Raw genomic sequence first — 25,392 nt, 5'->3', positions numbered from 1 at the left:
GGAACTTGAATAAGTCACTTCACCTGCTAACGTCCATAAGGAAACGAAGGCAACTTAGCTGTTTCTTCTCTAGTGCTCTGATTCTAACTCCTGGCCTGAAGGTCCAGAGGCAACACAGAGAGATAGGGGATGGAGAGAAGGAAACCCCACAGGGTGGCGATGCCGCAGACCAAGAGAGCTCCAGGCAGGGAGGGCGGGGAGCTGACTGCTGCCCTCTATGACAGACCTAGCGCTGTCCAGCAGGTCCTGCCCACCCCAGCCAGGGCACAGGGAGCTGGGGGCCGGCGTGGCAAGGCTGAGGCTATGGCAGGGAGCACCCTGGGCAGACTGAACCCAAGGGCTCGCACGGGAGGGGCTGCTGTAACACCACCATGTTCCCCTCATCAGCCTGAGTCTAGGAAAGGGAAGTCAGAAAACACCACGTCAGTTCCCCGTCACCACCTTTCCTACATCTCTACCCTGTCCGTCCTCTCCTCCTATGTCCCCGATTCCCTTGGCTCCTCATGATAGGGGGACTGTAATTGAGAGGAGTCAGACCATGGCAGCAAGGGCAATGTCCTCGATGACAAGAAAGGGTAACTTCTAGGTGCCAGGTCTGGAGTTGGGGAAGGAACCAGGGGTCAATAAACACCCCTCAATTTCTCCTCTATGAAAAGCTCACAGAAGCCTTGGCTGGTGTGGCTCAGTGGATTGAGTGCTGGCCTGTGAACCAAAACGTTGCAGGTTTGATCCCTAGTCAGGCCACATACCTGAGTTGTGGGCCAGGTCCCCAGTTGGAGGCGTGTGAGAAGCAACTGATCAATGTACCTCTCACACATCAGTGTTTCTCTCCCTCTCTTTCTCCCGCCCTTCCCCTCTCTCTAAAAATAAATAGATAAATATTTTTTAAAAGAATAAAAGCTGGGAGGATTCCCACTGCTGCTCTCTCCATGGTGATGCCAGATACAAGGCTTTGAGGGTCAGAAAAATGTGGCCTGAGTCTCACCGCCCCCCCACCGGGCAGCTGACGGGGAGGGGGGCAGATGAGGGTGCTCTGTAGCATCTGGGTGGTGAGTCGTGGGTGCTCAGCTAACGGAGTGGAGGAGACTGATGATAAGTGAAGTTAGGAAGGAAAACGAAGCTCAGACAAGGCACAGGGGTAGGGGGCAAGTCATCCCAAGCACCGCCTAGTAGGTCTCCCGTGGGGAGCACCCATGTCTGCACCCTGCCACCCGGCATGGTCACGGACGCACAGCAGATGCACAGCACTACGTCCACAGAGGAACTAGCAGGACAGTCTGTCTCTCCTAAGGTCCCTGAAGAACAGCCATTTCCATGGTGAAGCCAAGGGGTCCAGGAGTCCGTCTCCCCCACCCCCACCCCAGGCCCTCCTGGGAGCTTGAACAGAGATCCAGGTACTCATGTCCACTTCCTGCCCTCTCACCCCATCCAGATCTCCAGGCATGCTTTATGCAACAAATATTTATTGAGTGCCTGCCTGCTTGCTCCAAGTGGGACACTGGGCTAGACCCTGAGGTTACATAAATGAACAACAGTCCCTGACCACAAGGAGCTCACAGTCTAGTCGGGGAGGCAGACACAAATGAACAAGAAAGTAAAATGGGAATCAGCACTCCAACAGATGTGGCGGTGTGCCATGGGAGTCCAGGTGAGAGGGGAGTGATCGATTCTGGGGAAGACTAGATGGGGCAGAGGCCTTCGTAGAAGTGGTGGTGTCTGAGTAGGGTAGTAAGGGATGCGTAGGAGTTCTCTAGTCATTGGTGGGGAAAGCTTCCAGATTTATGAAACAGTTTGAGCCAACCAGCAGAGGTATGAAGGACACAGGGCTCTGTGAGGCATGGCGTCGACAAGGCTGGAAGAGTCTCGAGGCCATCTGGGAATTGTCTGCCTTTACTACACTGGCCTGCTCCAGCCCCTGCTCTGGGGAGTCAGGAAGGGGAATTGCCCAAGAACCAACTAAGGGGGCTTTTGGGTAGGCTTCCCCCCACCCCAAGTTCAAGAAGAGAAGCAAGCATCCGTGTCACTGGACAGCAGTGTGGCCCGGCCAGTCAGGGGCTGGCTTCAGCGATCTCTGGGCAGGAAGCCTGGGCATGCCTTTGTGAACTCTTGTTTATGTGTTTTCTGGTCGTCAGTTGTTTCCTAGGGAAGTTCTTTGTCAAAGCTCCAAGTCAGACTTGGCTGATCCAAGGGAAAAGGAGATTTATCTGCACTTGGGTGAGGGAACCAGAGTGTTCTAGAGGCAGGACCGAGGATACCGGGCAGGAGCCAAGGCAATTCTGGCCAGCTTCCCTGGCCCCTGTCCCCAGCCATATCTGTAGCCCCTGATCTGTCCTGCTTCCCTCCCCCCCACCAACGGCAGTTGGGCAGCTCTGAGAGCAAGCCCCACACATCCTTTAATCCTGCCGAGGCTAGTCCCTGCCCACCAAGGGACGCTGCCTTGGGGGCTGCCGCTCGCCTTCCCTCTCAGGGCTCCTCCTGAGTGAAGGCAGAGTTGCTGGCCCCTGCCAAGCTGGGTGGGGCTGGGCAGGGGCCCAGGGAGGCATAGGCAGGTGGAGGGGCAGTCAGGGTTCCGGAAGCATCAGAGCTTGGCAGGGATGAGCTGGGGGAGCAGGGATGGGGGCAAAAACGGGAAGGGAGGGAGGAAGCTGGAGTGGAGGCCACCTCCTGGGCACCTCTGCCCCCTCGGCCTGGAGACCAGTATCGGCTTCTGAACCTCCGGAGCAGCATGAGGAACGTAATGACCATGAGGTCAAAGACGAGCTCGGCCATCTCCACCACAGACAGCACGGAGGAGCCGAACCAAAGGCTCCACTGGCTGCCCAGGTTGGACAGGAGGGTGACCATCTGGGAAGGAGAAAGGCGCACTGACCACCGGGGCAGAGGAGCTCCAGCCCTCCTCACCTGCGGCCTCCAGCCACTCCCCCCAGCCTCCCAGTGGCCCCCTGGACCCCTTCTGTCCAAGTCATACCCAACCTGACACACCCTGCCTTCCCCCTACCCCAAGAGACTGCGTCCCCCAGCCAAGCTCCCCTTCTTCCAACCCTCTCACCCTCACCCTCACTCCTTGCCCCTTTCCCTGGGCCCTCCCTTCAAGGCCCAGACACTCTGGCCCCCAAGAGGCACCCCCGTGTTTTCCCTGATGGCTGCCCCCAACCCCCGCCCCCCCGAAAAATCACTCAGGCAGCACGTACAGTGACAGAGGGAGACTCAGAGTTGGTTTTGTAGTTCAGCTCCTTGAAGAAGATGTTGAGTTTGGCAACTCCATTTCTTCGGCGCGGGGGAGAGGATGGGAAGAACCGGCAGAGGGTTAACTTCTTGGACACTCACAAAGGCCCTCCTCCACTCAACTGTATCCATTTTCTCTCCAGATCTGTTTTCCCGCCCAAGGATTCCTTCCCCGGGGCTGCGGCCAGGGCAGGACTGACCTTTTGTTTTTGATGGTGTAGTTGTTCTGCAAGGACAGCATCCGGAAGACCCAGTCCTGGGAAAGAATTGGAGTGTCAAGGGCGTCACCCCATACTCTCCAGGCTGCAGGGCTGGTCAGACTACCCACACACATACACCTGGAGAAGACCACAGTGTCACACACACATGTCCCCTTTTGCTCCCTTTCCCCACTTTACCTGGGATGTCACCGAGGGCCACCGTGAGTAACCTGCAGAGAGCTTGTAGCTGGTCACGCTGGGAATGGAGAAGGGCACTCAGTGGTGGGGGCGGGGCCTTCCCACGAAAAGGCTTGGCTGAGTATTCTATTCAGGCAAGCAGCCAGCTGCTGGACCTGGGCTCCAGGGGAAGGGGACACTCACCTGCATGGCTTCCGGCACTTGCTGAAACAGCCCAGGCGATCCGAGGAGAAGGCGTCCTGGAGCTTATAGTAGCAGTAACCTGTGGGTGCAGAGAGGTGTCGCTTCCTGGAGCGCCTCCACCTTCCCCACCCCACGGCTGAGAGGTGTCTCAAGCTCCCTGGGCGCCCCCTTCACAAGAGTATTAAATAGATTACAGTGATGTCTACTATATGGTTGCACCAAAAAATGGAGGGGAAAGGATATACCTATGCAAAGATGTGTCGAATTTGGACAAAAATCCGTCAGAAAGAAAAATGGGAATAATTGTAAAATATTGAGATTAAGCCACCATGAGATAACACTTCATACCCTTAAGATGGCAATCATTGAGGAAAAAAAAGACAATAGCAAGCGTGGCCATAGAGGAACTGGAACCTCCTACATCGCTGTCAAGAACATGAAATGGTGTGGCCACTCGGGACAGCAGTCTGGCAGTTCCCCAAAATTTTAAACACAGAGCTATGGTCTGACCCAGAAATTCCACCCCTAGGCATATACCCAAGGGACTTCAAAACCTACGTTCACACAGAAACTTGCACACAGATATTCACAGGCACAACAGTCAAGAGGGGTGGAGAACCCAAACATCCCTCAGCCGATGGAGGGAGAAACGAAGGTGGTACTCCCACACAGTGGAACGTTATTCAGCCATAAGGAGGAATGAAGTTCTTATACACACTACAACGGGGTGAACCCTGAAAACCACAAAGGACCATATGTCACATGATTCCATTTGTATGAGATGTGGGGGACAGGTAAATACAGAGATGGAAAGAGACTAGTGCTTGGCCAAGGGTGGGGTGGGGCGGGGCGGGGTGGGACCAGGGGACTGCGGGTCCAGGGAATGGGGAACTTGAAAAGTGCTAACGGGTACAAAGTTTCTGTTTGCCGTGATAAAATGTTCCAAATGAGATGTTCTAACCCCACTGAGGCCCTGTGGCACAACTCAAGGACTGCACTAAAACCTAAACTATACTGGGATTGAACTGTACACTTTATTGGGTTGAATTATCTCAATAAGCTGTTTTTTTAAAAAAGAACAAGAGGCCTATAGATTCACCCTCTCCGCCTTTTGCCGAGGTCCAGGTAGGTTCATTCTGTTACTCCTGATACCCTGAGTCACCCACTCCGGGAGTCCTCCTCCATTCCTGAACCAAATTCCTCAGTGAGCCAGGGCTGGGGGTCTTTAGCCAGGAAGGCTGGGAAGCGGCGGGGCCCTTTTCTCTGAGGGGTGAGCGGTCCTTGGGAAACTCAACACACTGAGTTTTCAGCCTAGTTCCTCTCTCTCACCCCCACAGCTTCTCAACAATCAGTATTTTTTTTCTCTCAGGGTTCTTCCTCAAACTCACAACCACTTAGAAATCATCGTTTGGGGGCAGAGGGAGCAGTGGTCAGGGAGTCACGCCTGGGCTTCCTGGGACGTCACACCTCGCCTTTGGGTGTCAGCTTGTTTATCTGACAGGAGAAAGGAGAAGGCGAGGCCAGAAGGCCTCTGCGTTTCCCTGCAGCTCTGATGCCCTATGATGTTCTAAGTTCAGAGAAACAGGAAGGGAGGCCACAGACTGCAAAAGTACAGGCAGGGGAGAGAACTGTGTGGAGCAGACCTGGGGAAGGAAGAAGGCAGAAAGGTCAACACAGGCAGAGCCAAGACAGAGGCAGACACCAAACTCTGGGGTCCTCAGTGCCCCTGCCTTGTCCCCTGAGGGGTGTGAAGGCTTGTGTCCTCCAGCAATGGCCAGCCACCCACCCACTGTGGAAGGGGGGCGCTGGTGCCAGGGAACCAGGAGAAAGGGACTCCCGAGGATTAGTCAGCTGGGCCACTTCAGAGCATGTGCACCAGGAAGGCCAGCCTTCTGTTTTCCATAGTTTCTTGTTCAAAATTTTCTCTCTCCCAGCTTCCTAGCACATAGCTTCCCTGCTGAATAACACAGCTGTAATGAAAGAAAAAGGGATTTGTCTACTCCTAGACTCCGATAAGGAGGAGATTCCAGGGCTCTCCAGAGTTTTTTGCTTGTTTCCTCCTGACAGTAAAAACTTCTTAAATAAGCAACTCTAATATACGTATTTGGTTTATAAAGTATCTACTGGCTACTATTGAATTGATACATTGTGGACATTATAAAACCTACATGAATGGAAGACATAAGGAAATGATAGAGATATATTTAACTCCCAGTATTTTCTCCTTGCAGGCAGTGAGTTATCCCGCACCTGGCCCAGGGCCTTGAGGAGGGAGACCAGGGAGCTGCAGGCAGTGCGTGCGCTGAAACCTCAGCAGGCCTGCTACAGAACGGGAGATTTTTCTCACGTGCTCTTCCTTCCTTATGCTGCGAGTTATTTTTAAATGGGGCCATTCCTTTACAAACACACAGAAGTCAGAACAGAAAGAGAGAAACTATGAGGGAGGAACAGAGATAGTGAGGGGAACTGCAGAAAGGCGAGCCTAAGGACTGGAAGACAAGAGGCAGCGAAAATGAATCAGGGCCAGCGGGAGCTAGAAGCAGCCCACAGACAGAGCGCGCTGAGAGCAGAGGGCTCTTGGGGGAGTCCTGGGTCCCTGGGGCAGGCCAGGGGTGCCCTCCTGGACTCTCACCCCAGGAATCATGCTTCCTGTAGTCACAGTACTCCACATTGTCGGGCCCTGGATAGAAGATGTAGGCACAGCCACACTCCTTGATCATGCTCTCCTGGAAGCAAGAGCGAATGCACACCTGGAGGAAAGGAGAGGGGAGGGGAAGGAGGTTCAGGCTTGATCTCCCCCATGATAGCCCAGAGGAGGCAGGGAAGGGAAGGACAAAATTCCCTGCACTGTACTTCCATCCCTCTTTCCACTGGTCCACACACACACACTCTCACTCTGATTTTGACTGACCAATAGTGCAGGCCTGGTAGATGGTTGCTATAGAAACAGAATGGCCTCACCTGCTGTGTGTACTTAGAATTATAAAGGTTCTTGACTTGGACGTCACTGCCATCTTTGGTGCAGTCACCATAGTTGCCCCCAAGTCTGTCCAGGGCTTCCTGTGAATGCACGCACACCAAGAAGCCAAAGGTCAGAGGCCAGAGAAAGTGGCCCAGACCTATTCCCGAATTCTGTGTCTTCCCTCAGTCTCAGGTTGCATCTCCTACCCTGCCAGCCTCTCCTGTCTGCCTCCCCATTTCCGAACACATTCGCAGTGTCCCCCAGTGTCCATCTCAGTGCTACCTTTGAGGACACTGGGCTCACAGCATCCCCTGGAATCCTAAGCATGTCCTAAACCCCTTCTCTGTACTCTCATCCAAGGTCCACTTCTCTGGTCCCTACCTTCTGAGGGCCACTCTGCCAGCTCCCTTGACCCCCTAATTTCTGCTCCTGTAGACCTCCACATGCTCAAGGGCCAGCCTGCATGATCCCCATCCTGAGCCTTCTGGCTGTCTGCTCCATCTCCCATACCCTCTCCCTTGCCCCTTGTCAGTCTAGTGCTCTCCGTCCAGGCTTCCCAATAAACATTCTTGCCTTCCTCATGCTGATGGAGGTCTCTATCCCGGGCCGCAAGTTAAAGCCACCGTCGTCCATAAAGGCAGGCTCACCCTGCCCATGTACCATCACCCTGGCCCCCGTCACTGTGGACAGCAGTGGGATGAAGTCATTCTGCTCTGTGCGCAGAGTCAGGGACAGACCTGGAACATGTAGGGGGAGCAGAGTGGGAGGAACATCTTGGAAAAGCATTAGGAGATGGTAACCCACCCTCCCACCCTCGCCAGTTCCTAATGCTCCGCGTAGAGCAAAACAGAAAGACCTACAAATGGATGTGGCAACCCCTGAACTGGATTCTGGGGGCAGGCTGGAAGGACTGGGACAAAATTCCTGTCACACCTGGAATAGATAATGTGGATCCCATAGTGGAGAAAGAACAGTGAGGACTCCTTCCAGGATTGAGGTAGGCATGCTATGCTGAGGCTCAGAGGTGCACGGCATCTCTAGGATATGAGCTCAAGGTGGGTAAATGTGGGTGAGTGGGTGGGGCAATAGGAAGGGCTGAGGCAGAGGTCAGGGACTGAGGGTATGGGGAGTTGCTCACCATTGTTGATCCCAGGCATAGAGGACATCCAGAGGTTAGAGTTGTTCTCACTGTTGAAAGTGTAGCAGTTTCCATATATTGGGTGGTGGAAGTGAGAGTAATTCCTATTTGGGAGCAAGAGAGAGAATAGGGTCACAGAGGAAAGTATAAGGGGTCAGAGAGAGAGGGACTTGCAGCACGCTTTGTTCCTTGATCACCTACTATGTGCTAACCAACAGCCTGCAAAGGCATCATTCTTCCGTCACAAAAGAGGAAGCTAGAGTACAAACAGCAATGACAAACTCGGGGCTCAGTCTCAAGTCACCCACCTTCTAGCCCAGGTTCCTCCCAGAAGGCCACCTGACCTAACTGGCCTCGTGACCTCCCTAGGTCACCGTGTTGCATTATGAAGGCTTGTGCAGCGCCCCTTGCTTCTCACATTTCCCCATTTGGATTGTGATCTCCTTGAGGGCTGGAGCCACATCCCATTCATCTCTGTATCATCTCTGGGTTAACTGCATAGTTCTTGGCACACAGGAGACAGTAAATAGCTGCTAATGAATGAATGAAAGAAATGGAAGGGAACAGGGTTAGAGGCGGGAGTAAGACATGTGGTGAACATGGCGCTGAGAGGAGGAAGATTAGATCCCAGGACAGAAATGGGTAAGGTTCTGGTCTCATGGCTCTGAGAAAGTCATTTTTTCTACGCTATTCTCCTTGCCTGTAAAATAAGGAGATTGGAACTAAATGAGCTAGAATATTCCATTGTCCCTGGAGAACAAAGATGCAGAGGTGGAGAATATTGGTGTACATTCTGGGATGTGCTAGAAAGACAACATCGCCAGAGCGAAGGCTGGATTCAGGGAGGGACCAAAGAGGAGGCTATGAAAGTAAGGAGAGGACACCCCGAAGGGCCTGTGAGTCCTGCTCAGTGGGAGAGGGGACAGGTGCTGTGATGGATGCAGACTGGGGACTCTATGCAGCACGCAGCTCTAGAGCAGATGGAGCAACATGGATGGATCTTGAAAAGAGAGCTTAGCAAAAAAAAAAACAACAACAATAACACAAGACACCTCTTGGTGAAATGAAATATGTAACACAACACTGTATTACATACACGTTTTGCAAAAACAGATACAAAGAGATACACACTAAGCACGGTATAAGAATATATGAGCAGCAGTATGACATGATGGTGAAGAGTGGACTCCAGAAGTAAAATACTTGCGTTTCATTCCTAACAAGCATCAGCTGTGGGACCAACGCAGTCACTGTACCTCTCTGTGTTGCAATATCCTTACCTGTCAAATGGGGATACTAATACCACTTACCTCACAGGGCTGTTGTGAGGGTTAAATGACACTTAGAACAGTGCTTAGCACTTAGTAAGAGCTCTGTAAGTTTACTATTAAGATTACAGGAATTCAAGGCCCTGGCTGGCGTAGCTCAGTGGATTGAGCACAAGCCTGCGAACCAGAGGATCGAGGTTCAATTCCCAGTCAGGGCACATGCCTGGGTTGCAGGCTGGTTCCCTGCAGGCTAACTCCCAGCAGGGGACACACGAAAGGCAGCCATACATTGATGTTTCTCTCCCTCTCTCCTTCCCCTCTAAAGATAAATAAATAAAAAATTAAAAAAAAAACACTATTTCCTCATTTAAAAAAAAGGATTACAGGGATTCATTAAAATGGCTAAAGTAAAAGACAGACCATAACAAATGGACAATGTAAAGAATTCAGAACCCTCATACACTGCAGGTGGAAATGAAAAATGGCACAGCCACTTGGAAACAGCCTGGAAGTTCCTCAAAATGTTAAACGTAGAATTACCATGTGACCCAGCAATTCCACTTCTAGGTGTATACCTAAGAGAAATAAAACCACATCTGTACAAAAACTTGTACAGGAATACTCATAGCAGCATTATTTATATCCACCAAAAAATAAAAAGGACCGAAAAGTCCATTGACTGAGGAACAGATAAACAAAACGTGGTGTACCACCTAATGGAGTATTATTTAGCCACAGAAAGGAGTGAAGTACTGATACATGCTGCAACGTGGATCCGGTCTGAAGACACTGTGCTAAGTGAAAGGAGCCAGATGCAAAAGCACACATATTATATGCTACGTGTATATGAAATGTCCACAGTAGGAAAACCTATAGAGACAGAAAGGAGACTGGTGATTCCCAGGGCTTGGAGGAGGGGAGGCACTAGGAAGTGACTGCTGATGGATACAGGTTTCTTTCTGGAATGAGGAAAATGTCCTTAAATTAGTGGTAATGAATGTACAATTCTGTGAATATACAAAAAAAAACCCACTGAATGGTATATATTAAAAGGATGAGTTTTACAGTATATAAATTATATCTCAATACATTCGTTTTTAAAGGAAAGATTATAGAAAGAAGAGGAAATGGTGTTGGATATAAGAAAGAAGAGTTGGGTAAGAAAGACATGATAAAGAGCTTCAACTTGATTCTGAAGGCCACAATAGATGTTGAAGGGTATTAAACAGGACTAATTGCAACAGTTAAGTCCAGTGAAATGAAGTAAGAACAGTGAAGTATGAAGCTTCCTATGACTACAGAATGAAGAGAGTATTTTGAGGCAGAAAGCCAACTTGGGGCGGCGGGGGTGAAGTAATAACCCCGGTGAGAAATAACGAGGCTCTGAGATAAGGAACTAACCTAAGCATCAGGACTGAGATGAATGCGGACGGTCCATTGCTAGGAGGTAGGGGCATGGGGCAGGCAGAGTGAAAGGTTCAGTGGGAAGGTGACAGAGACTTGGTGGCAAATGTGAGCTGACCCAGGCTCAGGTATTGTTACTGTCTCACTTCCCAGCTGGCAGATCCTGTCCTTAAACAAACACAAAAAATAGAGAACAAAATCGTGTGCTCGGCAGAGTGTGTGTGCCAGGTGACAGGTGGAGGCAGAAGCAGGTGACACATGGCTCTGCTGCCATTTAGCATCAACATGGCAGGGAAGGGCTCCCTGTAGAGTGGACAGGCTGCCTCAACTCCCTTCCTCAGCCAGGCACAGGCAGGGAGATGGCACCTGAATATCAGGGAGGGCCGGAGGCTACAGAAGGAAACCTCCCTTACTCTTAGCCTCTCCCAGCCCTCAGAGAGCTGGCAGCTGCTGTGACCTTTCTGCAAGGACATTGTAACAGGAATCATAACAGAAAGACTACCTGGCAGAAAGAATTCTTAAGCTAGGACTGACCTGGTGGCCTAGGACAAGTCACTTCTCCTGTTTGAATACAGAGTAATAAAACCCTTCAGTCTTTGCAGTTTACAACATGCCCCCAAATTTGTCATCTCAGGCACTTGGAGATGAACGTTATCACCATCTTCATCACTGGAGTAAAAGTGCCACAAGGGCATATTTTTTTTTAAGCTTTTATTTATTTCTGTTTAGAGTGGGGAAGGGAGGGAGAAAGGGAAAGAAACATCAGTGTGTGGTTGCCTCTTGAGCTCCCCCTATTGGGGACCTGGCCTACAACCCAGGCATGAGCCCTGACTGGGAACTGAACTGGCAACAAAAGCGTTGGCACCTTTGCCAACTGGCACCCTTTGGTTGCCGGTTCACAGGCTGGTGCTCAGTCCACTGAGCCACACCAGCAAGGGCAGGGCATATTTTCTTTGATGTATCTGTCCCAAATGCCTAGACCAGTGACTGGCACATAGCCTAGACAGACAAAAACATGTTGAGTGAACTTGAATAAATCTCATTTTCAGCCCATTTTACAAAGAAAGAAAAAGTCTCTGAAGAATGATTTGAGCCCTGGCTGGTGTAGCTCAGTGGACTGAGCATGGGCCTGTGAACCACACGATCGCGGTTCAATCCCCAGTCAGGGCACATGCCTGGCTTGCAGGCCAGTTCCCAGCAGGGGACTCATGAAAGGCAACCATACACTGACATTTCTCTCTTTTTCTCCTCCTCTAAAGATAAATAAATAAAATATTTAAAAATTAAAAAAAGGGAGATATAAAATGCCCAGAATCATCCAGCTAGGAGGTAACAGAGCTGGGGCAGGAACTCAGGTTTAATCCCTCACTCAAGCCATGCTATTTCCACCCCACTACTGGCCCCCTCATCTGAGAAAGCGGAGGATGGATGCACTTCCAGGCACTTCTGAGTTTGATTCTAGTGAGAAAAGGGCCTTAGACAGACAGGGAACTATGCTTCCAGCCCTTGGTTTCTCAAGGTGGACCTCAACCCCAACCTTCCCAGGGCAGCCATATGAGACTACCTCAGTCAGACCCAGCCCTGCAGGGAGCAGCAGAAGTCCTGCAGAATGATCCATGGAGCAGAGGTCTGGACCTGAGCTCCATGCATCCCCTTCTCTGTGCAGGCATTTATTTAGTCAACAAGCATCTCCTGGGTGCCACTCCTGCTGGGCCTCAGGCTGGCTCTGAGAAGGAGACCCCGTGGGGAGCCCAAAGCCAGGCAGGACACACTCACGCCTGGCTGCAGGAGGCCTGGTTGAAGCGGCAGCTGAAGATGAAGTTGCCCAGCTTATTGTCCTCCTCCAGGGATGTGAAGTTGTTTGGCAGTCGCGACAGAATGTTGATGTAGTGGAAGCGGTACCACTCCCTCACAGCATCCACCCCGGATGAGTAGGTCTGATAGAAGCAGTCGGATTTGTTGTGGTTACACTGCACACAGGGACCAGAGCGTCAGAGGGCCAACTGCAGGGTCAGGCAGCAGGGCAGGGTCAAGATCAAGGAATGAGTGGTCTGGGGTCCTGAGGACTGATAGGCATGGGTGGGGAACCAGGAGTTGACAAGAACAGAAGACAGAGAGAAGCAGAGGCCGGATGCAGAGTGGACCAGGAGGGAATGGAATTAAGAAAGTGGGAGGCTGAGACCATGAGCTCTCATTTCTACAGTCTCTGCAGGAGGGTGGAGCAAGGATTCTTCTCCTCATTTCACTGATGGGAAGACTGAGTGGGGGAGCAAGAGGTCTGTCCCAGCAACAGAGCTGGAGTGAGAACTCTTGGTCTCCTGCGAGTGTGGCCCACTCTCACCAGACAGGGCTTCTCTTCCCTCTGCTGCTTTCCCACTTCCTCTTACTCTCTCTTTTTTTTATTAAAACAACGTTCAGGTCTCCCTCTCCACTGTCTCCTTATTCTCTGTCTTAGGCTTGCAGAACCCCGGTCCCCCATCGCACTGGAGATTTCCAAATGTGTCCCACCAGCGGGAACTATGACTCAGAAAGGTGCCTTTTCCACAGATTTGACTTCTGGCCACTTAACCACTCCCACAGCAGCCTCCAGAGAAGAGGGACCCCCCCACAAGCTGATGCACAGAGGGCTGTTATTTCATTTCATTTTTCAAAGTGTAATAATTAATTAATTAATTATGCCAGCAAGCGGACGAGGTCCCGCCTCAGAAGCAGGCAACGCAGCGGGGGGCAGGGGTCGGGAGCCGGTCAGGAAAGGGAGCGGGGTCCAGGTCGTGGGCGGAACCGGAAAGGCCGCGGCTGCGCCCCTCGGGCCGGTGGGCGTGGCCTTACCAGCTGGAAGCCGATCTTCCAGTCCTTCCAGTTCACTTGGGGGTTGTTGTCGTGCATGCTGGAGGCCCCGCTGCGGGCTCTGCGGGCCCCCGGGGGTGAGGCTGGCTCCCGCAGGCGTTGCAAGGGATGCAACAGGGGCCCCCGAAGGTCTCGACGGCCGCGGGGGTGGGTCACGAGGGTGCTGTTGTATTTGTACAAGTCGTAGAGGGTCTGTTCGGCGATGCGGTCCAGTTCCTCCAGCTCCCCTTTAATTTGCGTGTACCTGGAAGGGTGGATGGGAAAAGGGTCAGACTAGGGGGCAGCCTCGTGTGAATGTCTGCCCCCTGTGGGCCTCAGTTTTCTCGTTTGAAACTGGTGAAGCAGGAGGGGCTGTGGGTAGGGGGAGATAGGTGTGTTCTTGGAGGTTAGTGGAGGCGACAGTGAGCCCCGGCGGTGACGACATTTATTGCGTGTTGTGGCCTGTTTATCAAAAGGGAGAGGCAGGAGGCGCCTGTCAGTCAGGCGCTCCCCTCCCACTCGCCCTGGCCTAGACGGGAACCCGGAACCTGTATGCCCTTTCCCAAGACACAGAAGGGGTGGCCTTGACCTGGGCCCGTATACTCCCACGGACCCGCGGTGTGCAGGTCATCCGCCTTGATCTCTTCGGGGGAGCGTGGCCTTTGGGCCTGTCTGCCACCGACACCTTCTAAATCAGGGGTTCTCATCTGTACTTCTACCGTGGAACTTCAAAAAAATACCAATACAGCACACTACCCTCCCCCCAACCAGGATTCCATTTTAATGAGTTTTGGGAGGGGCCCAAACTCTCTAAGTTAAACACTGTCTAGTATCTTCACATTCCGACTTCTTAATACCGGTCCACTTACAATCTCCATCATGAAATTGTAGAGTAGCAGGGCCTTGATAGAACCCACCAAAACACACACACACACACACACACACACACGTGTGCACGTGCATGCGTGCACACGTACACACACACAACCTAGAACTGATTAATAAGGTTGCAGGATACAATTACAATATACAGAAATTAATTCTATTTATACACACTAGCAACAAAAAATTGGGAAATGAAATCACGGAGACATCATACTAAATAGCATAAACAACATCAAAAACTAGGAATAAACTTATGAAAGATGTGCAAGACCACTAAACTGAAAACCCTGCTGAGTGAAATCAAAGACCAGAATAAATGGAGAGCTATATATGGTTATGGGTCAAAAACTCGGTGGTGTTCATGTGTCTCCCAGATTGATGTTTAGATTCAACACAATTTCCATCAAAATTTCAGCAAACATTTTTTTAAAGAAATCGACAAGTTGGTCCTAAGATTTATATGGAAATGGAAAGACTTTAGAATGGCCAAAACCATTTTAGAAAAGAAGAGCAAAGTTGGAGAACTTATTCTACCTGACCTGACAACTTTCTACACAGCCACAGTAACCAAAACAGTGTCATGATTAAGAATAGATAGTAGATCGATTGAACAGAATTAAGTCCAGAAATAAACTCACACATGTATGACCAACTGATTTTTTTACCAAAGCACCAATTCAATTCAATGAGGGAAATAATTTTTTTCACAGATGGTGCTGGAACAGTTTGTATGCTGTACTGGAAAAAAAATGAACCTCAACGTCTGCCTCAGTCCATATACAAAAATTAAGTCCAGAAGAACCATAGATCTAAACATAAACTTCAGAACCACCAAGACCCAAAAAGAAAACCTAGAGCATAGCTTCATGACCTTCGGGTAGGTAAAGCTTTTTTGGAATGAATGTCTAAGGAAGAACTCCTGAATATGTAAAGACCTCTTACCAATAAAGAGACAAATCATGTTTAAAATGAACTCCCCAAAATAAATAAATGGTCATACCACATGAACACTTGCTCAACACAATCAGTCCTCAGGGAAATGCAAATTAAAACCATAATAAGATACAAGTCAACAGGCATTAGAAAGGCTGAAACTAAAAGACTGCCAACATCAAACGTCGGCGAGAATGTGGAGCCCTGGGATTGCTGCTGGTGGGAGTCTAAACAGGCACAACTGATTGAAGGACTGTTTGGTGGTTACTTATAAAGTTACACATGAATCTACCTTATGACCCGGCAATTTCTCTTTTGGATATTTTACCCAATTCCACTCCTAGCTATTTACCCAAGAGCAATGAAAACAGAAAGACTTGTGATGAATGTTCATAACATTTTTATGTATAACAGCCAAATGCTTTAAACACCACTAATGTCCATGAATACCACTCAGCCAACAAAAAAAAAGAAAAGAAAAGAGAGAGAGAGAGACTGATACAGGAAAAAAAAAAAAAAACCCTGGGAGAACTTCAGACACATTAAGTTGAGCAAAATAAGCCAGACACACAAACAAGAAAATTCACATTGTTATTCCATTTATATGACGTCTAAGAACAGATCAAACCAGCTTATGGTGATAAAAATCAGAAAATGAACATGGAAAGGGAAAAGAATTGACTGCAAAGGGACACCAGGTAATGGAAATGTCCAATATCTAAATTGTCAAGCCTCAATGAGCACTTAAGAGCTGTGCATTTTATCATATGTGAGTTATACCTCAAAGAAGTCAAATACCAAGGCAGGGCTCCACTCGCCAGAGGTTTGGTTTTCAGGTTTAATGGGAAGGGGTAGAACCCAAACAAGTTGTTTGTTTGTTTTCAAGAGCCCCAGGGGGTCCTAATGTGCCACTATTAACACTGTCTAGTCCACATCCTCACATCCTCCTCCCCTTGGCTCCGTCTCTCCCTCCTTCACAAAGGTCCAGCTGGCTGGGCCTCAGGCAGCAGCTCCAACAACGCTCATCCCCTCACAGCAGAAAGGGTAGCTCGGGTGGAAGGTGTGTGTTTGATAGTGGGAGAGATCTGTTTGTTATTGGTAATTAAAAGAATGGCTGTAATAAGCCCTGGCTGGTGTAGCTCAGTGGATTGAGCATGGGCTGTGAGCCAGAGGGTCACAGTTCAATTCCCAGTCAGGGCAGATGCCTGGGTTATGGGCCTGGTTCACAACCATGACCCCACAGTGGGGGTCATGTGAGAGGCAACCACACATTGATGTTTCTCTCCCTCTCTTTCTCCTTCCCTTCCCCTCTCTCTAAAAATAAAAAAAGAAATAAAATGTATAAAAATAAAAAATAAAAGAATGGCTGTAATAGCTAGTATTTACTGAGCACTTACTATAGCCAGACATTGTGATATTAGAATGTACATTATTTAATTGAACCTTCAGTGTAATTCAGCATACTATTAGCCATCGTTAGCTAATACTATTGCTACACCCCTTACAGGTAAAAATCCTGAGGCAGGTGACTTGTTCAAGGCCATGCAATCAGGAAGTGGGTCAGAAAGCACTCTAAACCCCCACAACACCCCCCCCCCCGTGTTCCTGCTAGCTCTGGTTATTTTAGGAAGTTGGCAAGGTGCCCCAAAAAGAACGCCAGAGTTAGCTGGCTGGATCCAGGTCCTGGTGTTCTGGTCGCACACTTTCTAGCTGTGTGATGTTGGTAGGTAAATTTTCTGAATCCAACCTATTTCCTCGTCTGTAAAATGGGCCCAACACTAGATTTGCCTACACATGAAGCTCCCAGAGGGTTAAATGAGAAAGCAGTTGGTGACACAAGGTGAAGCGTCTCCCAAATATCAGGCTGACACAGACAGGACGCTGAAGCCCAAGAAACTGGAGTATCTTTCTCACAACCACCTTGTAAGAATTTGGGTGCCCCAACTTGGCTTGAGTTATCTCCACAACACAAGCTACCACATCTCTGGCCAGGCCTCTCTTTTCGCCTGCCCCCGCCCCATCCCAAGTTGTCTCATGTCCCTCTGTGCCCCTCTTCTGCCTCCTACACCTCCCTCGTTCTCATCACCAACTCCAAGCTGCCCATCACTTCTCTAGCCACATGTCTCTTCTCCATTGAGTCCCAGGTTGTTCCTATGCCAGGCTCTCCCTTCAGTGGCCCTTCTCATATTCAGCTCCCTCCTGCTTCTCCCAGAGAGGCCTTTGGTGATCACCCTCTCGACTCCCACCTGCGACAAGGCCCCCAGAAGAGGCCAGGCTCCGTACAGAATGCCATCGCTCCCCAACATCTACTTCTCTCCCCTTTTTTTTGGCTTGAGGCAGAAAGAAGTATTCCCATAACACCCCTTCAATGAAGAAACCTCTCCTGCCCTTTCAGTTGACACCTAGAGCTAAAAAACTGCCCATGAGTAAAACCCACTGATTATATCGGATCCCGTCCTGCAAGCAGAAGGACTCTGGCAAACAGGGGGTCAGGGCTGAGAGGGTAGAATGCTGACAAGGGGGCTTCAGCCAGACAGTCCAGCCCTTCTAACCTTCACCTCCTACCCAGGTCATGGTCACTACCCTCACTGTCATCCTGCTCTGGCAGGAAGCTCTATACTGGGGATGGGCGGAGTGAACCCCTACACAATTCGATCAGGCAGGCATTACTATCTCCATTTTATTGTTAAGGGAACAGGCTCATCAACTTGGTGGTTTCCTCCACGGTCACTCAGCTAGGAAGTACCAGAAACAAGATGTGAACCCAGGCTTTTCCAACTCCACAGCCCCAATTTTTTTCACCACTCTGCCTCTGGGCTCAGAAACACGTGAGACTGGGGGGCAAGACCTTTTCCCGCCACTGGCCACCTCCCCTCCACCCCATTTTCTCTGATAAGGACAGACTGGCAGGGTCGGGGGCACTGGGAAACTTGGGGACTGATACCCTGTTCTCTATCTGTGTCTCCTCCTGCTTCCTCCCTCTCTCCCCTCGATGGCCTCCTCGAACAGGAGAGCCCTGCTCACCAGGCAGCCTTGGGATTTGCCCGAACCCTCATCCCACACACCCACCCACCAGAAAGCCCCTAGATGAGCACCTTCCACCAGCATGCTGGAAGCACTCAACAGAGCTCGCCGCTGGAAACTCACCAGCTTCCTCCCCTGCCCATGTGCGCCTGGGGACTTAGCCCACTCCCTCCTTCCTCCAGGGATCACCCAGAAGTCTTGACTTCCCTTTCTTTGGCCCCTTCCCCAGTTCCATTCTCCTCCACATCTCAGCACCTCTAACCAGTCTCCCAGGTTGGGAGACACACTCCCTCCACAATGGCCCCTCTAGAGTTGGCTGTGATCTCTCAGACCACATGTGGAAGTCAGCCCTGGCTGTGACATTTTAAAAGCAATAGATGTTCATAAACCAATGATTATTCAAAAGATGGAAGGTCAGGGTGGTGAGAGCTATAGAAACCATTTTATCCAGGGAAAGACACAGGAACTAAGTTCTAATCACCATCTCAGGCTCATAGTCTTGCCTCTTGTTAGACAGTTAACCTTGGAGAAGTTACTTACCCTCTGGGCCTCTGTTTCACCATCTACAAAATGGGAGTATTAATAGTACCTGCTGCATCGGATGGGCATGAGGTGAAATGAGTGCAAAAAACACCTGCCTGGCAGGGTAGGTAGCTGCTGCTGTTGTTTTTATTATCATTATATGATTGGGGGAGAAGAAGCTAAGGAAACACAGGAGCCCTGCCAGCCACTCAACTATCATGGGACTCTGGTCTTAACAAAAGCGGAGCCCAAGACCAGATTCCAATTCTGACCCCTCCACTTACCAGCTGGGTGACCTTTGCAAAGCCTTTGGGCTCTCGTAGCCTCCGTTTTCTCATCTGACCCTGGGGTGATATTTCCCTCCTTATCTAACAAGCTGGGTACTAGGATCAGAATACGAGAGTGGACTTCGCAGGGTGCAGCACAGTTACTGCCCTCCTGGACGCACCGCGTGGATAGCCGTGGGCTGGAGGAGGAGAGGTCTTTAGGGCGGCTTCAAAGAGACAGAGCCAGGACCAGAGGGGGGACACTACCATGAGGTCGACTGCAGCTTTAACTAAGGAAGAACTTTCTAACAGCGGTTTCCCCAGAGGTAGTGAGGTTCCTGGCACAAAAACGAGTTCGTCGCTGTGGGGACAGCGGGAGGAGTCAGCTCTAAGGGTCTGGGTTTCCTGTCCCTGTTCGGCCTGCCACCTCAGATCCTGCAGGAGGCGCAGGGCCAACCCACCAGGGTTACTGACCGGAAGGCCTAGCTCAGATCCCTTCCCTCCCTCCCTGCTGCCTCTCTCTCGGGGAAACTGCCCCTCTCCTCACCCCGTCCTGCTGCCAGACCTCCTGCTCTGCCATCTCTGGGAAGGAGGATTCCATTGCCTTCGTCGTTGTCAAGAACCTCAAGTCCTTCTGTAGATCAAGCCTAAATCCTTCCCAGAATTGGATGAAAATTATGTTCTTGGGCTCTGTTTTCTGTAGATGTGAATATGACTGGCCCTCTCTCTTGGGTAAACAAAGCCCTCTGTTGGCCAGAAAGAAAGGGACAGTGGCTGGCCCTTCATACTGGATTCTTAGAACTTGCTTGTTTAGTGTGGTGGGTCTTTAGCCTTTATCCCTGAAGTTACAGAGCAGCCAGCCCAGAACCCGACACCTTCTCCTCCCTCCCCCTGAGCTGGCCCCGCCCAGCTGCCACTAAGTGGGCATCCCTGGTCTGACTTTGCCTCATTCCAGTCATTTTGACCACTGATGTCCACCTCCTCCCTGCTTCCCCCATGGAAGTCATTCACCTCACTTCTGCCTCCTGCACCCTCGAGATTCACACCTGGGTTATTACCCACCAGGCTGCATTAACCTACCACCTACCCCTGCCTCTCTCCTTGAACAGAGACCAACAGCCCTGGACCCCTCCCTCCTGCAGTCCTGACAAGTATCCCCTCCTGTTACTGCTGCTCTTCCCCAGGGGCTCTCACCAGCCTCCCCCCCCCCAATACTAGATGCCTCTACCTGGCCCCACCTTAAAGCACAATGGGAGAAAGGGCTTTGAAATAAAACACACTTGGTTTGTTACTCAGCTGCTGACCTGGGAGGCACTGGCTTCTGGGGGTAGGGGGTTGTTTTTTAACCCCAAGGTAACCACCCGCTACCTGTGTGAACTTGGGCAAATAACCTCTCTGAGCCTCAGTTTCCTCAACTGTAAAATGGGGGTGAACTGGTACCTACTTCAGAGGTCTGTTGTGAGGATTAGGTAATCCCATTAACGTAGAATTTGCCCGGCACATAGCAAGACTATCTAAGTTTTAGCTATTGTTGTTGCTGCTATTGTTTTATTTGCTGCGTGACCTTGCTCAATTATTCCACCTCCATTTCCTCGCCTGCCATTTGGAAATAAAAAAGCCTGCCTTCATGGACTTGTCAGGATTAAATGAGATAGTGCTTATTAAGCACCCAGAGCAGGGTCCATCTCATAGTAGGTGTTCCATAACCTTCCCCTACACTAAGCCGCTTTCCCTGGCTCTCCTTCCTTCCTGGGTGCTCTCCACTAAATGCAGCAGCAGCCTGTCATGCAGGAGCGAGTCTTCCTTTGTGGGTGCCTAACTCCTAGCCTTCAGGCACCTGGAGGCAGGCGCTCTGGTTTCCATCCTCTGCGGCTTTTTCCTGGACTGTCCAGGGCCTGCACTCAGCGGAACCTTTGAAAAGGCCTCAACAGAGTCACGCCTGCTGTCTCCGTTTCTCACCCACATCTTTCAACTGCAATACCTTTTGAGCGTCTACTATCCTGCCTATTGTCCCTCTTGCCTGCCAGTCCCTCCCTCCCTGCTGGCTCAGGGTATCTCAGTGTCCTTCCTCTCCACTAAGGCCAGAGAGGAGGAGGGATGGGGAAAATGGGGGAGAGGTTAGGGCAGGAGAGCTACAGGGGTTCAGGAAGAAGAGGAGCAAAGCCAGGAGCCACCCAGGGAAGAGAAGGGAGGCCAAAGGGAGGAATAAAAGAGAACCAGGAAAGGAGATGTAAACACCTTGTAGGACACTTCGTTTTTCCACATCCCACATCTCCTTTGGTATTAAGAGGAGGCAGAGGTTTGTGATCAGGCAGACAGAGGGTAAGTCACGGCTCAGTCTCTCTATCTGTGACCTTGTGACTTGTCTCTTTTTGCCTCAGTTTCCTCAAGTGCAAAATGGGATATTAATGGGAAGAATTAAAAGAGAGGCCTGTGGGTGTGTAAATGGTCCCTTACCCTGGACATTATATGGAGGCTAATCAGTGCAATGGCCTGGCCGTTTTTTCTCTACAGGACAGGACGTTCTGACACTTACTAGCCCAAGACGCATCTTTGGACACAAGAGAATATAAGGGGGACCTACACCCCTAATATGTGACCAATCCCAATCCTCCACTGCACGCACACCCAATGTGTTTGCTCACCCGCACACATACTCACACAATCACAAATGCGTCCACTCATAGATCTTACACTTCTTGAAAACAGAGACTGTACATCACAGGATATTTTATTATAATTAGCACAGTGTACTGCGGGCATTTGTATATATGCCTAACTCTTCCATCTTATTTTTTCTCCCCCAGCACCTGGCAAATCACCTGGCCTTCAGTGAAGACCATATGAATTATTAATAAGCCCATCTGCCAGGTGCCTAGCACTGTGTCTTGCTTGCAGCACAGGTTCTCACGGTGCTGCGTGACTGAGTGACCACAAGTACAAAGGACAGACAAACACCCAGCCCCATCCTCCTTTCTTCTCCATAGTTTATCACCCCTTCTGGCTTCTGGACCAAAACTTCAGGACACACTCAAGCACTTGAAAGTAAGGCTCCTGGGCAGGTGAACTGTGCAGCCCAGCAAGGGTCACCTCCCCATTTTCACCTGGGTCTTTGGGGGCCAACTGGACAAGGGAACAGGGGAACAGCTACCCTCTCCCATTCTCCTTCCAGTCCTGTAACCCTCCCCCCCCCCAGCCTCAAGGCTCCCCATGGCTTTGCCAACGCCCCTCACTTTGCTTTCTCCAAACAAAATCCCCTGCTAACCCAAGGCTGACACAGCAGGGTCGCCTGCCAGCTGCCTGCCAGCTGCCACCACCCGTCACCACAGCACCTGAGATAGGTTCTTCTGTGGAGAAGAAGAAGGCTCTGTTCTGTGCTCTCCTCTCACTCCAGGGGAAGGCGGGGATGGACGAACTCCACCCTGCCCTTTAGGAAGTGACCAGCTGACCTCATCAGCACCCGCTCCCACTTGCGGAAGGAAGGGAGGAAAAAGTCACTGTGAGTCCAACAACCACACTCTGGGTAAGCCGTGAGCACCAGGAGGACTCCACTGGACTGCGCTGCCAGCCCATAGAGTGGGAACTCCCAATGTGGCCCAAAGGGAGGCCTGCCTTGGCACAGCATTGCCTTCTACCCCTAGGTCTGAGGCTCTGCCTGCCCAGTGGGCACCTCCATACCCTCTGCACCACCCTTCCAGGTACCAGGAAGTGGCGGAGGGCCCAACTGACCTGTAGGGATTGAGGGTGCAGACGGTCACAGCAGGGAAGACAAGCTTGTCAGAGTTGATGTTGATGTTGAGGCTGACGGGGTAGCTAAAATACTCTCCGAACAGCAGGGCGAACTGCCAGTACATCATGCCAAAGGTGCACAGCCAGAGCACAGCCCAGAAGGCCGTCTTCATGCGGTTGTGCTGGGAGCACACCAGGCGGATGGCACCATGGATGGTGGTGTTGCTGCAGAAGAACTGGAAGAGGTCTCGGTAGGAGCGGTAGAACTCGATCAGGGCCTCCTCCTCCGTGGGCTGCTGGGGCCCCTCGGGTTGGGAACCCGGCCCGGGCTCCTCACACTTGTCTCCCTTCATGAGCCCTTGAGTGGGTTGTAGAGGGTGAGGGTCAGGGTCAGGGCAGAGCTCTGGGGTGCAAGTGCCCTCACCCATCAGTCTGACCCCAGAGAGAGGCTGCTCCGGACCACGCCCACATCCCACCCTGAGCTCACTTTCTCCCAGTCCTCCCTCCCTCCCCCGCCCAGGAGCCAGCTGACCTGCTGGAGTCAGGACCAGAGCTGGGGCTGGGCTTCCCTGGAGTGGCCTCTCCTCTGCTTCTCTGGTAAGGTCACCTTTTGGTTTCAGTCCCAGCGCCTCCCTTTTTGTCTCCACAGCCATCAGCCTCTGTTTAGTAGTCAGTCTTGTTCTTGGTATCCCTGTGTCTTAGCACCCTCGCTCTCTCTCCACCCTTCCTCCCTCTCTCCCTGCCTTCTGCTTCTTTCTCTTGGGTCTCTTTCTGGGCACTCCTCTTCCCTGCCTGGCTCCTCTGTGTGCCAGGCTCTCCTACCCTGCCTCTCTTCTTCCTCCCCACTTTTCTCTTCTCAGTCTGGGCTGTCTCCTCCAGTCTCAGGCCCTGGTCCTGGGCTGTCTCTTGACTCCCTCAGTCCCGGGGACTCTAGGGCTCCAGAAGTCCTGGCTGCCACCTGCTCCCCACTACCAAGTTGCGGCTGGACTGGGACTGGTTCCTTTCCAGTTGAATCTGGCAGCTGAACCTCTCCTCCCCCTCACCTGACAGGTGCAGAGGCCGGCCTGGGGTGGAAGCAACAGAAGCCTCATTAGCATCTCAATTAAAGCTGAGCAGGGTAGGGATAGGGTCAGAGGAGGAGTCTGAGCTGAAAGTTCCCGGAAAGGAGGAGGGCTCCTGAGGACAGGTTCTCAGAGGACAGTTCTGTCCTCTCCTGAGGACAGAACTCCGGGAGTTCTGGGACTGGAGAGGATGGCAGGGGCGCCTGGGGAGTGATAAGAAGCTGACAGGCAAGGAACTTGGGAAACAGAATGGCAGGTGAGAGCCAGAAAGCGTGACCAGGGAGAAGAATCCTGAACACAAAGCCAGGAGGGCAAAACAAGGAAAAAGGACAAGCCAGAATGAGTGAGACTAAGGTGGGAAGACCAGGAGAACAGGAAAGGTGGAAAAAGGGAGATAGATGGAGGAAGACAGAATGAAGGCCTGGGAAGGTGAACAGAGGAGAGAGTGAAGGGAAGGTGAAGAGGAGGGGGCCAGCCCCAAAGGGACTTTCCCCTCCCCTACAGGACAGCAAGCAGAGGGAGCCTCAACTGGGCTTCCAGGAGGAGCTAGGTCCCCTCCCTGGAAGGGCAGGGCAAGGGCACCCAAAGGTCAGCCTCACCCCACAGGTCGTAGAGAGGATTTTAGTGGGAGTACCTCCTGATACTCAGCACGAAGCACCCTTCTGTCTCTCTCTCCTGGTTTCATCCTCTTCCTTGCTGACACGTCACCATCACCCGCTACCTTGTCCAGGCCAGGGAGGGGCCCAGGTGAAGCTGGGGGCTAGGCGGGGCCCTAGGACATTCTGTTCTTTTTTACACCATTGGCTGCCAGGCCAGGAATGTGGTGTAATGTCCCCTGTTGTGGTCACGGGGTTGCAGGAATGTGGGCACTGAGAGGCAGGCAGGGGACGGGCAGGGGCACTTGGGCACAGAACGGGAGCCCAGGGACAGCAGGCACCGAGGGGCAGGGATGGATGTGGGCAGCACTGGGTGTCCAGGAGGAAGAGGGTAGGCAGGGCCAAGTCTGCACCAGTCCTGGAAGGAAGGAAAAACTCATGGGTAGGGGCTTTGCCTCCAAAGTCTCTTCCCCAAACTTAATCCAGCATAAAGAGTGAAGGGCCAAGCAGGGAGCAAGCAGAGAGGAAGGATCTGAGAATCAGGCCCCCAAACAGGGTCCACACGGCTCAGGCGCCTCGTGAAAGCCAGAGGTTGGACACTTGCAGACCCTCAACAGGCAGGCCAGAGTGGCCTCTGCAGAGGAACAGACACAGGTGTTCCTACGATGAGCCCAGCATAGGCTCTGATACAGACTGATGGAAGAAGACAGGCCTGCGATAGAGTGAGGCAGGGACTGCACTGGCGGAAATAAAAGCCCAGTGCTCAGAGAGACCAGGGAAGGAGGGAGAGATACTAACCTGGAGAGACTCAGGAAGACTTCCTGGAGGAGGTGGCATCTCAGTTAGGTCTCGTGAGGAACAACAAAGACTTCAGCAGGCAAAGAAGAGGGAAGCAGGGAACTCCAAGCTCACAGTACAACCTGGTTGTTTTCTGTCTGGACAGTCTCTTGTGGCCTCTTAAAGTGAGAGCTA

At 51.4% G+C, this 25,392-nt stretch overlaps 1 protein-coding gene across 2 annotated transcripts; it reads right to left on the bottom strand.

Annotated features, from left to right (window-relative positions):
• Positions 1–1,443: 1,443 nt before the first annotated feature.
• Positions 1,444–24,539, bottom strand: SCNN1A (sodium channel epithelial 1 subunit alpha). Of its 2 annotated transcripts, XM_037067926.1 has the most exons (15): positions 23,987–24,337; positions 23,807–23,951; positions 23,296–23,422; positions 22,764–23,121; positions 13,408–13,669; positions 12,355–12,548; positions 7,907–8,010; positions 7,342–7,505; positions 6,768–6,866; positions 6,439–6,556; positions 3,807–3,885; positions 3,624–3,681; positions 3,426–3,481; positions 3,192–3,267; positions 1,444–2,844 (listed from the first exon to the last, which is right to left on the bottom strand). In XM_037067926.1, exons 2-15 carry the CDS (start codon positions 23,858–23,860, stop codon positions 2,464–2,466), a joined length of 2,130 nt encoding a protein of 709 aa, XP_036923821.1. In that variant the 5' UTR covers positions 23,861–23,951; positions 23,987–24,337; the 3' UTR covers positions 1,444–2,463. The 2 variants fall into 2 exon arrangements, with proteins under 2 accessions (XP_036923821.1, XP_036923819.1); XM_037067924.1 differs by lacking the exons at positions 23,807–23,951; positions 23,987–24,337 and adding an exon at positions 24,459–24,539.
• Positions 24,540–25,392: the final 853 nt, after the last annotated feature.

The sequence above is a fragment of the Sturnira hondurensis genome, unplaced genomic scaffold (genome assembly GCF_014824575.4).
Source record: "Sturnira hondurensis isolate 20B ecotype Veracruz unplaced genomic scaffold, ASM1482457v3 Scaffold0017436, whole genome shotgun sequence".
Classification (NCBI taxonomy): domain Eukaryota; kingdom Metazoa; phylum Chordata; class Mammalia; order Chiroptera; family Phyllostomidae; genus Sturnira; species Sturnira hondurensis.
The sequence above is the reverse complement of the archived record's forward strand: the minus strand, read 5'-3'. Positions and strand labels throughout refer to the sequence as shown.